This window comes from Perognathus longimembris, chromosome 22 (assembly GCF_023159225.1).
Source record: "Perognathus longimembris pacificus isolate PPM17 chromosome 22, ASM2315922v1, whole genome shotgun sequence".
Classification (NCBI taxonomy): Eukaryota; Metazoa; Chordata; class Mammalia; order Rodentia; family Heteromyidae; genus Perognathus; species Perognathus longimembris.
The window spans coordinates 12,205,801-12,223,090 of record NC_063182.1 but is presented as its reverse complement, the minus strand read 5'-3'; the positions used below and the strand labels follow the sequence as shown (position 1 = coordinate 12,223,090).

Sequence of the window (17,290 nt, the reverse complement as noted above, 5' to 3'; positions counted from 1 at the left end):
ACATTTTGACCAAAGGAACAACACAGCAGCTATGGTAAAGAATGATGTTCTTAAGAACTAGTACAGGGTCTACATAGTGTCCATAAATACTTTTTAAAAAAAGTGACCTTTCTCCCTTAGACTATAAATAATACACAAATTCAGGTAGATTATATGTTTAAAAGAAAAACAATGACAATACAGATAAGTTATGATTTGGGGGGAGGCATAGATTTCCTTTTTGAGGGAGAAGAGAATATCATGGTTTGAAATCAGAGTCTCTTCTTTCTTAGGCAGGTGTTCTACCAGTTGAGACACTCCACCAGCCCATTTGCGTTTTGGCAATTTGGGGCAAAGATCTGCGAAGAACTGAAATTCTTATTCAACTGTTAAGGGAGTAAACTGTAAAACATTTTGGAAAACTTCAGCAGTATCTACTGAGGCTGAAAATAAACATAGCCAAACAATTCTGCTCCCACATACATGCCAAGTAGAAAAGTGTATGATACATAACAAAAGATAAATGAAAGACTGTTTGCAGCAGTACTTTTTATAATGGCCTCAAATTGGAAGTACTTCAAGTGTTTGCCAATAGTGAGACAGATAAATTATGATATATTCATAAGAGAATTTGATATGATTACAGAAATAAACCACATGCAAAATGCAGGTAAATCTCCTAAAACCAATGTAGATCCAAATAAGCCAGTCAGACAGAAGGTATGTTGATGTTCCAATTCATATAAAGTTCAAAATCAGACAAAACCACTGTAAAAGAAATGAGGACAATGATTATTGGGAGGAGGGGGCAAATAGTTACTAGAAAGAGCTCCTCTACTTTAGAAGAGGCCTTCTAGAATGTGTTCTAGTCTACTATTCTACTCATTCTATTCTACTCATGTTCTATTCTACTCTACTCATGTTCTTTTCTACTCATGTATTTCTGCATGTGGGTACTGGATATTTTAGTGTATACACTTTGAAGAATTCCCTTAAACTGTATGTTTATGACTTGTATGTGCATTTTTAAGTATGATATTTGTTAATAGAAATTGTTTTTTAAAAAAGAAATGAATCCATTCTCACAAACTAATCTAGTAAGCAGCAACATGGTTAGCAGATGCTAATAAAAAATTTATTTGATGCAGTAAAATCCTAAGGAAAGTTCATATACTTTGGACAAAGCACAACTGGGAGGGATGTTGTTATAATACAGTAATGTGGTGTAGAAGGGGGATTACAAACAAACAAATAAACAAAAAAGATGCAATATTCATTAAACAAGTGTGGCAAACTTGGGTAACCATGTGAGCTTAAAGAGGCCAGGGTCTCATACAATTCCCCTACGTTGAATCTAGATGGATGGGAGAACACAACAGGAAAAGCCATCATAGGAGAAAAGCTTAATGACATCAAGATGGAAGAAAATAGAACAACAAAACAATTCTGTTCCCAGGTATGTTGCCAAAGATGATGCCTAATAAAAGATGAGTAAAAGATTGTTCACAGTGGTACTTTTCACAATAGTCTCAAATTGGAAGTAATTCAGATATTGACCAACAGAACAGACACACTGTGATATGGGGTAAGTCCTTTATGACAAAGGAATCCAAAAAATGGAAAGGCATACAACAAAGAAGCCATCGAGAATACATAACGCCTACATGTCAATAACACTAAGACCATGGAAGATGGGCATAGGATACAAATACAATATTTGTAGAGGAAAAAATACAAAAGGTTAAAAAGCATATTATTAGTCAGGAAAAAATATTATGCACAGCATCAGTTAAGGGACCTAAAAATTATTCTCAATATTTATCTAAAGGAATAAGGGGCTGGGAATATGGCCTAGTGGCAAGAGTGCTTGCCTCGTATATATGAAGCCCAGGGTTTGATTCCCCAGCACCACATATATAGAAAACGGCCAGAAGTGGTGCTGTGGCTCAAGTGGCAGAGTGCTAGCCTTGAGCAAAAGAAGCCAGGGACAGTGCTCAGGCCCTGAGTCCAAAGCCCAGGACCGGCAAAAAAAAGACTCCAAGGAATGCCTGGTAAGTGCCCACAGGAAATGATACCAATATATTAAAGAGAAACCTACACTCCCATGTGTATTACAGCATTATTCATGATAACTAAGAGATGGAGATAACTAAGACACACACACACACACACACACACACACACACACACACACACTGCAATAGAATACTATTCAGTCAGAAGAATGGATGAGAAACCCGGTCATTTGCAAAAACATGGATGGAACTGAGATGATTAGGTTAAGTGGAATATGCCTGGCACAGAAAGGCAAGTATCACATGACCAGACTCAAATAGGGAATAGAAAAAAGTTGATCTTACTGGAACTGAGAGTAGTACGGTGATTATCCGAGGTTGAAGGAAATAGAGGGGACAGAAAGGAAGGATGGAGAAAGGTTTGACCAGTGGGTACTAAGTTGCAGTTCAACAGGAGTAAATAGTTCTGGTGCGCTGTTGCACAGTAAGGCAACTGTAGATATTGATAATGTACTATATATTTCAACTAGCCAGAAGAAAAGATTATAAATACTATCATCATAAAGAAATGATAAACACTTGAGGATACAGATAGGTTTACCCTGATTTAAACACTATACAATGTCCATATGTATCACAATATCATGGTAGTCCGTGTGTGTGTGTGTGTGTGCGTGCGTGTGTGTGGTGGGATTTAAAATCAGGTCCTCTCACTTGCTAAGCCAAGTTATGTACCACTTGCACTGTACTCCCAGCAACTTCTACATTTTTTTTTTTTTTTTTTTTTTTTTTTTTGGCCAGTCCTGGGCCTTGGACTCAGGGCCTGAGCACTGTCCCTGGCTTCTTCCCACTCAAGGCTAGCACTCTGCCACTTGAGCCACAGCGCCGCTTCTGGCCGTTTTTTGTATATGTGGTGCTGGGGAATCGAACCTAGGGCCTCGTGTATCCGAGGCAGGCACTCTTGCCACTAGGCTATATCCCCAGCCCAACTTTTACATTTTTATCAGTTAAAAACAACTGATATTTTTAAAAGAAAAGAAATATGGATGGGAAAATTTTTTAAAGAATTATTTTAAGACATAACTTCACATCTATAAAGATTCTAAGGACTTAAAACTGCTTATATAGAATGCTGACAAAGATACAGACAACAGTTTAGAAATCACTGTTAGTTAACAATTTGGCACATCCAGCATTTCACAAAAACTCACTGTTCTTTTCCCCTTTCTGAACTGGTGGTTGAGCTGAACGCCTTGCACATGTTAGACAGGTTCTCTAATCACTTGAGCCACCCTGTTTGCACCATTTTGTGTTATTTTTGAGATAAGTTTGTTGTTGTTGTTGTTTTTAATGCAGGGGCTAGCCTGAAAGAGACCTTCCAATTTGTGCCTCCCCAAATGTGTGCAATTCTAGGAGTATCCAGCTGATGGTGGAAATGGAAGCAATGTAAACTTTTAAAAACAATTTTGGCCCAAGCTGGCCTTGAACCATGAACCCCTGGTCTCTGCCTCTCAAATAGCCTGACTTGTCAGGGCAGTTAGTAATGTTTTTTAAGGTATCTTCTATAGAAAAGCATACAAGTGAATATCAAATTGTTCACTGCAGTATAGCTTATATCCATAAAGAAAAACAGAAATAAACTAAATGTCTGTCATTAGGAAATGAATCTATTTGTAAATTATTAAAGCAATTGGAATACTGATATAATAGGATAGACTTGGGACAACAGGTGAACTAGCTCAGCAGTGATATTCACTACACACAATGTTAAAAATGAACTATACAACTTAGGGGTGGTGGAAGCACAGGAGGGAAAAAATTGGGAGAAAAAAAGGGAAGAGGTGACGCTGTTCAAAAAGAAATGTACTCATTACCTGACCTCTGTAACTGTAACGCCTCTTTACATCACCTTTACAATAAAAAAAATGTGTTTGAACAAATTTTTTGAAAGATAAGACTCAGTGAGATACATATATTTTCGGACATAAATAACTTAATAATATAATGCTAATAGATATATGTATACTTGTTATATAAAATAATAAAAACCATGCATAAGAATAATGTCTACCATGGAGGCAAAGGAGGGGAAGAAAAGGAAAATGGTTGGTAATTAATTAGATGTAAACCTACCTGCATCTTTTTTTTTAAGTAAACTACCACAAAATATCAATATTAATGACATTAACTTGGTAACACTATCTGTAATACGGTCCTTTGCTTTTTTTTCTATCTGTTCAAAATGTTTAAAACAATTAAAAATCAAATTTAGTTAAGTCATTTCATGATTGTCATCCTGGGCAAGTAACTACAAACATGTTTGTGTTATTTAGGAAAAAGTTGCATAAGTTCCAAGTGACATCTTGTTACCTGGATATTTAGAATATTACATAAAAATGGAACAATAGAGTAAAGTCCACAATACCAAGTGAAAACCATCAAAGCCATTCTAGAAAGGAGGCTCCCTCTCTGTGCACTGCTGAGGCTGTGCTGTAACTTTAGAGAAATCTCCTCCATCGTGGTTCTCCAACTCAGTGAGCATGTGAGGATGAGTTTTTTCATAGCAAGCAAGCTATGAGAAAGAAAGAAAAAAAAAATCTACACCCTTTCTCTCAAGTGACTGTTTGTATTCTTTGTTCAACTAGGCTTTTTTCATCCGATGAGAATTAGTAATTGGTATTTTTCTTAAATCTTAATGTAATAAACTGTCAAAATAAGACAGGTCATGGTAAAGTATATAGAGTTAGAAGACTGGGATCCAGTTTCTCACATCGCCATTAGGTAGGCTCATGTCACATTTCTTTTCTATGTTACTAATCATTGCTTAACAACAGGAATCAGAGTTAGTGCTTAGTAAGAGAAGTATTCTAGCTCAGCTCAGGGTCCTTGGCTCCATCACTGGTTATAGTAGCAAAATGGAAAGTCATGCAATTGTAAAATCAGAAAATACACAATGAAATAGCAAAAAAATAAAATCTAGTCTGGGGGTGTAAGCTCAAGTAGTAGAGTCCTTCTAAGTAAGAGGAAGGCTCTGAGTTCTATCACTAGTCCCCCCCAAAAAAGTAAAATAAACTAAAATCTAAAATTGTCACATGTTCATTTCTAAGTCCTCAGTAACAAGGAATTTTCTGCAAACAATGCTTTCTTCCTTGACAGGTACAGACGATGACTTCAACATTTAAATACTAATCATGGTAAGAGCTATTTTTACAATACCTTCAGGCCACTGCAGGAAAAGTGTGGCAGTTTCAAACTACTTTATTCTCTGAAAATGTCAATCAATGGCAGGTGACAGTGAGAAACTCCTCCAGATAAAGCTCTCAGCCACATCTTTGTACTTTTAACACAAGATGATCAAGAACGGGAACAGTGAGGCTGAAAGTCATGGTGTGAGCTGAGATGACATGGTAGCAAACCAAATACCTCCCACCCGGGCATGCTGTTCCCCTACACCGCACTGGGTAGGAGAGCTGCCTGGAACCCAAGCCAATTCCTCCAGTTTATGGATGATGACACCAAGCCCAGCAAGAATGCTGGCCTATACAAGAAGACAGTAAGAGAGGATTTGAGTTTATACCTTCTACAATCATGCAGCACTTCCCACCATCCCTATGCACCAAAAGTAGTACATGATAAGAATTATAAAACAGGAGATAAGTGTTAGAATAGGAAGATTTCCAGATAGCGTGATGGTGAAGGCACTTAGAAGGAGACAGTACTTTCTTGGGTCTTGAAGGATGAAGAGAAGTTCACTCAATGGAGATAGGTAAAGGACATGAAGAAAGAGGAGGAATATCCTGGGCAGAGAGCAAGCAGCACAGTCAGAACACACACACACACACACACACACACACACACACACACAGAAAAACAACCATTTATTGCATCAATATTCTTCCTCGTCCCAGTTTCAGAAGCAAGAGGAGAAGAATAGTAGAAAACTCACAGAAAACAATGGTAATTATAATAACAACAATAATGATAATTAATAGCAACTATAAGCTACCATTAGTATTCTCCTTTAGGTTTTTTCTTGTTTTTTAATAACACGCTTATCAACATCTACTAGTTAAGGAGCATTTCGTTTCATACATCCATACAATACACCTTGATCAAATCTGCTGCCCCTCTCCTTGAGCTCATAATCCAATTACCTTGCTATGTGAAAAGCTCACTGACAGCCGAATCTATAAGAATAATCTAACCACAGAATAAAATTAAGCTTAAAGCTCAGACATTATTTGATGGTATGTATTACTATTGCTCTCCTTGGTTACTAGATACACAAATAGTCAACAGCTCATTCACGGATTTATTGTTGTGTTTTTCAATAAATAAAATCAAGATAAATTTCAGAACCAAATATTTTTTAATTTCCACATGTATATTATGCAGCTCAGTTGATGCAGACAAGCTGTCACTCAGGCCTACTTCATCAGCAATTAGTTTTAATTGTTGTATTGTCTACTCTTAGTTTTGTTGAAATATGCCTCCCAAAGAGCAAGGTAAAAGTTACTGCACTTAATTTAAGATAAAGTAAAAAGATTCAGATTTGTTGAAAGACGGCATGTCTTTAGCAGAAATTGGGTGGCTCTATTATTAACGGAAAAAAAATGAATCAACAATCTGTAGCATTTACAGTTTTTCCTCAATACAGTCTCCTTGCAACAGTATACCCATGGAGACCAACAGTACTGAATTACTTTAATTAGTCTATTAATTCTCAGGTCACCAATGCAAGCATTTCCAAGACAAGTAGAAGCATTTGTACTGGAAGAAAAGAAGATATTGCAAATCTGTTCTCATCTCTGCCAACTCTGAACACTCAAACATGTCAGCATGCCACTCGAACTCCACCACAAACTGCTAGGGACTGAAGTGTCTCACACACCGCTCGACGTCCAAAGAAGGGACTGAGACCCAGATTGCAGTGCCTACTTCAAATCAAACACCCAAACTCTCACTGCTACCAAAAAATCCATCCACCAGAGAGCCGTTTTGTTTAGTAAGCACGCAGCTGTAGGAAAGTTGAGATTACAGTGCTTTCTGTGGCGTTTCCAAGCAGATGTCTCAGTTTTTCAGAGGGCTACAGGCATGCCAAGAGCTCTCCCCTAAGCTTTACGGTGCCAGGCAGTGCTGGAGTACTCAGAGCCACTGACCTGCCTCCTTCAGCACTGAGCAACCTCTCTGTATTCTATACTGCTATCAAAATGCTGTCTAATCATTTTCAATGGATGCTATGAAGTGAGAAAAGTCCTAACTTGCCTTCAAATGTGTCTGTGCTTTAGGAAATCCATCAACATTATCCAACTCTAAAAACCTCTGGAAGGCCATTTCCCCACACCGACAGGGACGCAGATTCCTAATTTTCCTTCTAGCTCTTCAGCGCAATTAATCTGTAAACTGTGAAATCTCCATATAATATGCTGAAAAAAATAACATTTTGTGGAGGAATTAAAAAAAAAAAGGGGCAAAATTTAAAGTGAGGCATGGAGACTGTATCTAGCTCATCCTGGTTTAGGAAATCTGATTAGGCTCCTGCTATATGGTAGGGCTATGTGACTAGCACTAGGATTACACCTATCACAGAGAGACCGCTTCCCTGTTCTCTTCAAGCTTCCAGTCTGCCGGGAAACACAAACCAAAAAGAGCAATTATAATTTAGTGGAGTAAGCATGGAGACTAGGATGGGGAGAAATACAGAAAGGCTGGCATGAGGCAGAGGGGCTTCCTTGCCAGGAGTCATCCAAGACAAGATGGGAAGAGTAAGCTGAGCTAGCGAGTGGGGCTGGGTGAGTTGTGGGTGGATGGGAGATGGGAGGGTGTGAGGTGGGGAAAGATGACATGGTAGGCAGAGGGAAGACCATCTGCCAAGCCCCAGAGGTACTGTCACTTGGGAACTGGAAGAAGGCCAAAAGTGTTGGAATGCACCGCATGAATTCAAAGGGAAGAAGAACACAAGTTAGAAAAGACTGAAGAATAAATGGAGGTGGACAAGACGGAGGTATGACGGACAATCTAGCACCTACAATATCCCAACAGGAAAGGGAAAAAGCAAAATGGAGATGGGAGCTTTAAAATATTCTTAAAATAGGGGCTGGGGATATGGCCTAGTGGCAAGAGTGCTTGCCTCCTATACATGAGGCCCTGGGTTCAATTCCCCAGCACCACATATACAGAAAATGGTCAGAAGTGGTACTGTGGCTCAAGTGACAGAGTGCTAGCCTTGAGCAAGAAGAAGCCAGGGACAGTGCTCAGGCCCTGAGTCCAAGGCCCAGGACTGGCCAAAAAAAAAAAAAAAAATTCTTAAAATAGGGAGAGGCAAAGTGGGCAGAAAGTTAGCTTGTTCAGATGTACTGTAGTAATTTCATGTAACAGAGCATTCCTGAAGGCACACATATAATTTACATATATAAAAAACCTTGCCTTAAAACTGCATGATTATCAAAAGCCATAGTGCCATTTAACCTTCAGGAAATTATTTTCAGGGTTTATTTGATAAATTAATAGCCATTAGATATTTTAGATTAGGTTTTTACATAGTAACTTTTCTCCACACTATCCCTATGTATAAATTTATATTCTGAAAAATAGAATGCATTCACCATAGCAACAGTTCTATGTCAACTCCCACTCAAGTCAGAAAAAAGTGTATGTAAAAGAAATGAATATTCTAGAATATTCTAAGGTACCTACAAGGAAAATAAGCCACTCCATTTATTTTGTAAAGATTTAAGTATAAAAATTCAACATTTCGTTAAAATAGCCTTGTAATTAAAAGGCTATTTTAGTTCTTCACATCTTACTTTATTGAACAGTATAATACACTGTTCAAAAGAAAGCAGAGGGATAGAAAAGGAAAAAGAAAAACAACAAAAGAAATCAATGCCAAGGATAATATGCTTGGGATCAAGTTGATGGGCATGGGAATCAGAAACAGGAAATTATTTTTTAGTGACTTATAACTTAAAATTTAAGCCAACCTATGAAATGCTCGAACTGTATTACTTTCTCAAAAAAAGCTACATCTACTGGTATTATGGGAACTGAAAAGGAACTTCTTATGCTCACATAGGAGTCTTTTAAAAATAATAAAAGGATTAGTACCTATTAACTTGTTTAATAAATTAATATGCAAATTTTCTAATAAAAATTAACACATTCATAAACACTGGGCCTGGGGTTATTATGGTCTAAATGATCTCCCATAAAATCACACTGAATTCCTAACTTCCATGGCAGTGGGATTAGATGGTATGGCCTTCAGACATGACTAAGCCATCAGAGCCTGAGAGAGATGTGACACCTCGTCCCGTGTGGGGACATAGTGACAAAGTACCATCCATAAAGCACAAAACAGGCTCCCATCAACACAGGAAACTTCATCTTGGAGTTTTCAGCCTCCAGAACTATGATGGACATATTTCTGTTGTTTCTAAGTCACTGAGTCTCTGGTACTTGGTTACAGCCTGAACAGGCCAAGATATGGGCTATGTACTACCCAAAAATCACTGTATCAAATGCAGCATTAGCATGGATGGAAATCAAAGCTTTTCATTTCACTCACCACTCTCACGGCCAGATATATCTGCCAGGCCACACATCTGTCATCCTTGTTCACGGCCCAAGATGGAAAATTGTTGCAATCCCAAATCCTGCTGCTCCTCTACTCTACTCTCCAACTGCTCCCCCATATCTCAGTCCTCAGAAACATCCCCTAACACATCTATCTACTTTCTAGCCACTTTACTACACTTTGCCTTCATATATTGACTTAAAATGAAACGCAGGAGTTTGTTACTCCCTGCAGTTTCTCCTTGGAAGAAGAGCTGTCTGCCACCTTCCACCCTCTGTGCCTCAGGGTTCAGAAGCTATGCCTTGCTTCCTTAGGGCCTTACCAACTCTGCTCACCACAGTGCAGGAACCCACAAACCTCATGTCTCGGGTCCACATTCCTTGACGCTCCTGGGTCAATGCCTTCTTCTACCACAAGTCCCGCTGTTCGCTTAGATGATCTCAGCATTTACATGGATGACTCTCCTAAACCTTGTTTCTTGGTCTCAATTGCCAAGATGTCCCCCCCACCCCCCTGTTCCCTATCCAGACCTTCCATGGCCCTACTTAGGATCTTGTACTTAACCAGAACACCACCAGCTCTGAAATCTCAAAGACAGGTATTTCTTTCTCTGATTCAATCTCTCTCTTAACTACTGATACTCACACTGGGACCCCATCTTCACATTATTTTACATTATGGAGACAAAAACTTACTCCTCGGTAAAACTCTAGTCACACTTCTCTACTAAGACTCAGCTATCACCTATGAAAACACTAGACTCCGATCAAAAATTATTTCACCCATAATTTATGGAGGAAATCTAAACCCCAGCTTAGTTTCTAAAAGCTTAAGGCTGAATCCTACCACTACTCAGGCCCATGTCTAGTGGCTGCCTAAGAAAACTCCATGTTACCAGAGTATTACTATTCGTTTCAGCTAAAGCTTGGTGATACACAGACAGACCTCTGAAGCCCTTCTTTTAGCAGTTACTTCAGAAAGCTTACAAGTATAAATCCTTTGTCTGCCCCTTTGACATGTAAGCCTTCTATCAGCCAAGACTGTCTTTCCAATTAATAGAGAGCCCAGATCACTGAAATGTGGTATTCACACTCAGATGGTTTTCACAGTAAATAATGTCATCTACCAGCCCATCCCCTTTCCCTGAATCCTCAATCTCTCTCTAAAACACCCATTCATCTCTCATAAGTCAGTCAAGTTCAGTTCATTCTGGTTTTTCTGTTTTATAGGAGGATTATTGTAATATAAAAATCTATCCCTGCCTCTTCACTATCTGGCTCTATTTGGGCTTTGACAATGTAACTTGATGTAACATATACTCTGCCACAAGTTCATTCTTTTCCTAGGCTTCAAGCACTTGCTAATATTTTTGGGAAATGAATGTGAATTTCTTAATGTAGTATATAAGTGAATTGGCCTTTTCCTCGTCTCTGAACATTTCTTTATACTATGTAATTTAACCTTATTCAACATCTTCACCCTGCTGTCTTCCTTCAGCAGGCTGATTCCTTTAGCTGGTATACTTATTCCACTTCCTTGCTTTAGGCCGACATTTCTTCATTTAATAACTTTGCCCTAGAAAACCTCTCCCAATGCTTCCCCATTAGGTTAACCTGATATCTTCTCCTACAACACCCAGGTTTCCAATATTCTGATTCTTACACACAGCTCTGTAAGGGCAAGAAACCATGATGTCTTGTTTACTACCTAATTCCCACCTTATCCCCTGAGGTATGTGTTAAATGAATGAGGAGGTAGGACCATCAGTGTTATGCAGGAGAATTCCAGTTCATGTGATAAAAATTCTCATTACCAAAGTCAGCGGAAACATCTCCAGCTTTTCCACAAAGCATTTCAAAATGTAGAACAAAAGACAAAGCATATAACACTACATGCTAATAGGAATCTGCAGAATCATGGTAGGACTCCAACCTTGTAGGTATACTTGAGTATTCATGGATGTAAAGTACTTTTTGAGGGCTGGGGATATAGCCTAGTGGCAAGAGTGCCTGCCTCGGATACACGAGGACCTAGGTTCGATTCCCCAGCACCACATATACAGAAAACGGCCAGAAGCGGCGCTGTGGCTCAAGTGGCAGAGTGCTAGCCTTGAGCGGGAAGAAGCCAGGGACAGTGCTCAGGCCCTGAGTCCAAGGCCCAGGACTGGCCAAAAAAAAAAAAGTACTTTTTGAGAGACTGCCTAGGATAACTAAGACAATGCCCTTTAATAACAACATCTTTCCATTTGTAGATAATTTTTCATTGGAAATTTACCAATTCCACAGTCAGTGGCAAATACAAAGCTATACCCAGGATTAGTCTGTTAGTAGCCAAAGTCAAAATCTGGATAAAGTTAGATATCAGTGTTATATCTTTTACTTATTTTTTTAGTATAATGTGGTACATACTGATAAATGTGTACTATTGGGAACGTATTGGTCCTGTTCTCCCAACAGTACATCAATCACAGGGTGCCTTCCATTTTTTATGATGATTTTCTTTTCTTCCTGTAGAGTTGGCCTGCAAAACAAGTTATATCAGTATGGAAATTGCTTCCAAAAATTCTTTAAGATAGCATGAAAAAGTTCTGTTTCTAAGCAATAGGACAGATGACAAGACCTTAAACATACATATGAAGAGCCCATGGCACAGCTGGGCTGTGGTTCACAGTGGTTCACGCCTACCCGAGCTACTGAGGAAGCTGACAGCTGAGAATCATGGTTTGAAGTCAGCTTGGGTAGGAGTGGAGGTGTGGCTCAAGAGATACAGCGCCAGCTGTAGGTGTGAAAGCTGAGCAAAAACACAAGTTCTTGAGTTCAAGCCCCATTGCTAGCACACGCATACACACACAAGACTTTGAGTATGAAAGTTAACTTTTAACTATAAATCAATAACTAGATTACTGAATAGCAGTGTACTAAATAAAGTACCATGTTTGCAGACTCTTATGATGGATCCACTACTGAAGCCTACCTATTTTTGTTTGTTTGTTTTGCTTTTGCAGCTCTGAGTTTTGAACTCAGGGGCTTGAGCTTACTAGGCTCGGTGTTTGACCACTTGAGCCACATCTCCAATACCTACCTGTCTTTCTAAGATGTTTTTGTCTAATATTTGTCTAACATCAAATAATATATTCATTAGGAAATATTATCTTGTACTTAAATCCATTATTTCTTCTTAAATTATTTTTATCAATAAGGCTAAAAGGAAATTAGGCAAAATTATTTCCAGGTTTAATTATTACCTTAATGTACATAATATTATATGTTGGATTTGAAGACAGAAAGATCTGAAAGTCTCATATTCTGTTCATTGAAAATCTTTTTCATGGTTTTGTAAATCATTCGCTTCTTGGACATAGAAAGTATGTTCTGCCTTGCTATTCATTTCCTTTAAGCCTTATTCTTATCAGTTTTTACCTACAACTTTATTGATTCAAACCCTCTAAGCCTGCCCTTCTCTACTTTCTCACCAGAGATTAACAGATCCGATTTCAGTCTCCCATTCCCAACCTCCCATGCATTTATGTTCACATGCAAATCTCATTGCATGTGATTCTGTTAAAAACAGGGTCATTGTCATGTATCAACCCCCAACCATGACCTTGATAGTCACCACTATGTATAAAAATAGACTTGGTCATTTTCCATCTGGTTCCAATGGATTCTAATAGCTTAGAATCCATCTACTAAATAATTTTACAGAAGTTGGAATGAAAAAATAACAAAGTTAAATAATGATTTGTTTTTAATTTAAAAATTATTGTATTGCTTAGGATCAAACCCAGGGCCTCGCTTATGCTGGGCAAGTGTTACACTACTGAGCCACAGTATCAGCCCACAAGAAACCATAACAGAGGGGTGAACTTGTTCACATTATATTGTGGGTATGTGTGGAATTCTCACACTAAAACTTCTTGTACTATTAATGTATGCTAATCACAAAGGAATTTAATTTTAAAAATTTAAACATAGCAAAAATCTCTATTCCCACACACTATGCATTATCTACCTATGAGCTATCAAGCATATGCCTAGCATTATTTCTTTATAAATCCTAAATTCCAAATTAGGACATTTCAAATAGATTGTAGCTTATTATACGTGCATCAAAAATTACAAGAATTTTTGGAGAATTTTTTTAAAATAGCTTAAAGCTCATAATTTTCTTGAACACAGGAGAGCTATATTCTTTGTTCCACAATGCAAAACATTTTCATTTTTAGATTCATAAGCACTGGTTCAAATAATCAAACCAATTCATTTCTACATCATGTTTTCTTTTTAATCTCTCACCTGTCTACCAACCAATCAACTAACTCTACTTTATGAACTATAAAACCACTATCTCAAGAAAATGAAATGTGACCTTCCAGATGGCCCTTTATAGTATAGTGCAGACTAAGGATTATTTATTGTCAAATTTCTAGCTTTCTTTTGAGGCTGCTGCAGGAATGAATTAATGATTCTCCACTGAGTATTGAGACTGTCCAAACTTCCCTTCTAACCAGTACTACAATAAATAACTATACATGTCTCTGTGTGTGTCTAAGTCTTCCTAATTCCTGAAGTAGATTTTCTCTTTTATGGGATACATACTTTTTATTTTGACAGAAAAGAGTAGCTATACCAATTTACCTTTACACTAACATAAAACGAAAGTTGATTTGTATTTTCTTCCTTTCTTTTTTTAAAACTTGGTGACACTGGAGTTTAAACTCAATACCCTACATTCACTGGACAGGCACTTACTCTATTGCTTTTGCCACATTTCCAGCCCTTTTTTGCTATGGGTAGTTTTGACACAGGGTCTTGCTTTTTATCTAAGCCAGCCTGAACTACAATTGTCCTATCAATGCTTTACACCACTTCCGAATGGTATGGGTGTACAACTACTCCCCCTCCAGCTTTTTCTGTTAAGATGGAATCTTGTAAATGTTCTTCCTGGACTAGGCTTGTACATTGATTCTCCGGATCTCTACCTTCTGAGAAGCTAGGGTTATAGATGTGAGCCAGAAGTGCCCTTACCTTTTCTAATTTTTTACTTAAAAGAATATGATGGGTAAATGGTGCTGTATGTAATATGTGCTCATTAATTATTTAGGTTGAACATCTTTTTATTCATTTCTTGGCCATTTATTGTTTTCTTTTTCAGAATATCCTGTTCTTTGACCAGAAGTTTGACATATAAATACACCTTCAAATTTACAACATCAATACTGCTTTCCTAGATACTTAAATTCTTCTTAAGTAAATCTGGTTAATAAAATTCCAGGAATGTACCCTCACATTTTTCAAAGAAAGAGTATTTCCTAAGTAATGTATTTTAAATTATCCATATAAAGGGACATCTAAAAATACCAAGAACATTAATGTGTTTTTAGATTACAGAGCATAATTCTTTTTTCTTTTTTTTTTTCTTTTTTTTTTTTTGCCAATCCTGGGGTTTGGGATTCAGGGACTGAGCACTATCCCTGGCTTCTTTTTGTTCAAGGCTAGCACTCTAGCTCTTAAACCACAGCGCCACTTCTGGCTTTTTCTATATATGTGGTACTGGGGAATCAAACCCAGGGCTTCATGAATGCAAGGCAAGCACTCTACCAATAGGCCATATTCCCAGCCCCAAAGCATAATTCTTAAGGCAGTATTTTTTTGTCTTTTTAAAGTTATCTTCTATTTTTATTATTTTGATTGGTTTTTTTTTTTTGAGATAGAGTCTCCCTATGTAGCAAGGATAACTTCAAACTTGTGATTCTCCTGCCTAAACTCCCAAATGCTGGGAATACATCCATATACCAGTGTTCCTGGAAAGATAATTTTTTTTTACCAATGTAGATTACAAATTTACTAGAAGAGAAAAGAATGCAAGCATCTGTAAAGACTGTTAATTCTGAAATAAAGTCCTAGGCTCTCTTCCAAGTGAAATGTGTGTGTGTGTGTGTGTGTGTGTGTGTGTGTGTGTGTGTGTATCATAATATAGATAGATAGCTAGATAGCTAGATATATCATCTTCATGATAGTGATGTGACTTTGCCAGAAGAGTTTCAGAATAAGCTTGTGAGTGATTTGTTCTCCTCTAAAATGTACACTGACTTATTCTGTTGCTATCAAACTTACATAATGATAAAAACACTTGCTGGTAAAGTCAAAAGCAAAGGAAAATCCAGAGTAGGGACGATACACGAGGATGAACCAGCTATGGTGATGAGATGTAGTGGTTCATGTTTATAATACAGAGCTAGGAGGACGAAGAAGAAGAATCATAAATTTGAGGCCAACCTAGACTATATAGTGGGACTCTGTCTCACAACAGTGGAATGAATTTGGTCTCTCAATCAAAGGAGGGACAGAAAAGATCACAGCAATCTATCTCTTTCCCTCAGTCCTTTTATTTGTTGTTAAAATTTTATTAATCAAACACAGAGTGTCTACGTTAAAGTTAAAATAAAAAGAGTGCCCACACTTTACAAAAATGTTGCCCACATAAACTTTAAAATAAAACATTTAAAGTCAGGCACCAGTGGCTTATACCTGTAATCCTAGCTACTCAGGAGGCTGAGATCTGAGGATCACAGTTTGAAGCCAGTTGTGGCAGAAAAGTCCTCATGAGACTCTTCTCCCCAATTAACTACCAGAAAACTGGATGTGGTACTGTGCTGTGGCCCCAAGTGGTAGAGCACTACTAGCTTTGAGCAAAAGAGTTCAGGGACAGCGCCCAAGCCCCAAGGCTCAAGCCTCATGACTAACAATAAAGAAAGAAAACTAAAAATAAATAAAGAAAAAAATATTTGTTCCAGAAGTTATACTGAACATTTGTCTTCATTGTGCTCAGTACAGAGCAGGCAAGAAGGACCTGGTTATTTTTCAAATCAAGCTATAGACATTCAGCTTTACCATCAGCCTACCATATTTGTAATATTTTATAATGAAGATATCAAAATTAACTGTATAATAACATTTTATGTGAAGCAACAATAAAGAGGGAATTATTTTTAATGTATTACCTGCAGTAATGGCCTTGCTTTGCAACCTTGGCCAAGGAGAAGATGCAGTCAACAGTTGCTAGGTGATGCACCGCTTTACACAAAGACTGATAATGTTCACTGAACTTCCTACAGAAACAACAACAAAAGGAGAAAGTTAATTTCTTAGACCCATAAAAGTTATCCAAAGAGCAACTGCTTTACTAGCTAATATAAATACAAACAAAACAAGCGTGTATCCGCACAGGTGAAAGAAAGAAAACCAGAGCACTTCTTCCTGCTTGGCCTGGTATAGTTACATGAACCTGTAACAGCAACTACATTAAGATGTCTATCTACTGATACTATATTGCACTACCTATTTATACTATACTATATTACCTATTTATGCTATATTACACTATATTTGTACTACATCTGACCACATTTCAACCTAGATATTTAGAAATGTAGAAATCAATTTCATTCAGCTCCAATACCATCATGATCTACTCAGATGGCTCATCTTGCCTAGGCACTCATCATTTACTGCCCAAACCTGGAACCCTAGTTTCAATTCCTCTCATACTAAGCAGGAAGCTTCTAGAAGGCCAAGTTCATGTCTATCTGACTCACTTAACTCTGCAGCCCTAATGTCTAGTTCATATTGCTAGCAGAGAAAAGACATTATACTAAATGATTGTTAAAGACAGAAAAGAAAAAGTCCCCTTTCCAGGTATCTTGGAATTTCATTAATAA

General features: G+C 37.7%; 1 protein-coding gene across 2 annotated transcripts in view; it reads right to left on the bottom strand.

Moving 5' to 3' along the window:
* The window catches only part of Msh3 (mutS homolog 3), a 140,251-nt gene that overhangs the window by 37,853 nt on the left and 85,108 nt on the right, over nt 1-17,290 (bottom strand). For both annotated transcript variants that reach the window (XM_048331084.1, XM_048331083.1), the window contains exons 18-19: nt 16,574-16,681; nt 11,979-12,090 (exon numbers count right to left, since the gene is read on the bottom strand). In XM_048331084.1, the coding sequence (XP_048187041.1) occupies nt 11,979-12,090; nt 16,574-16,681 (220 nt within the window). The remainder of the gene's footprint in view (nt 1-11,978; nt 12,091-16,573; nt 16,682-17,290) is intronic.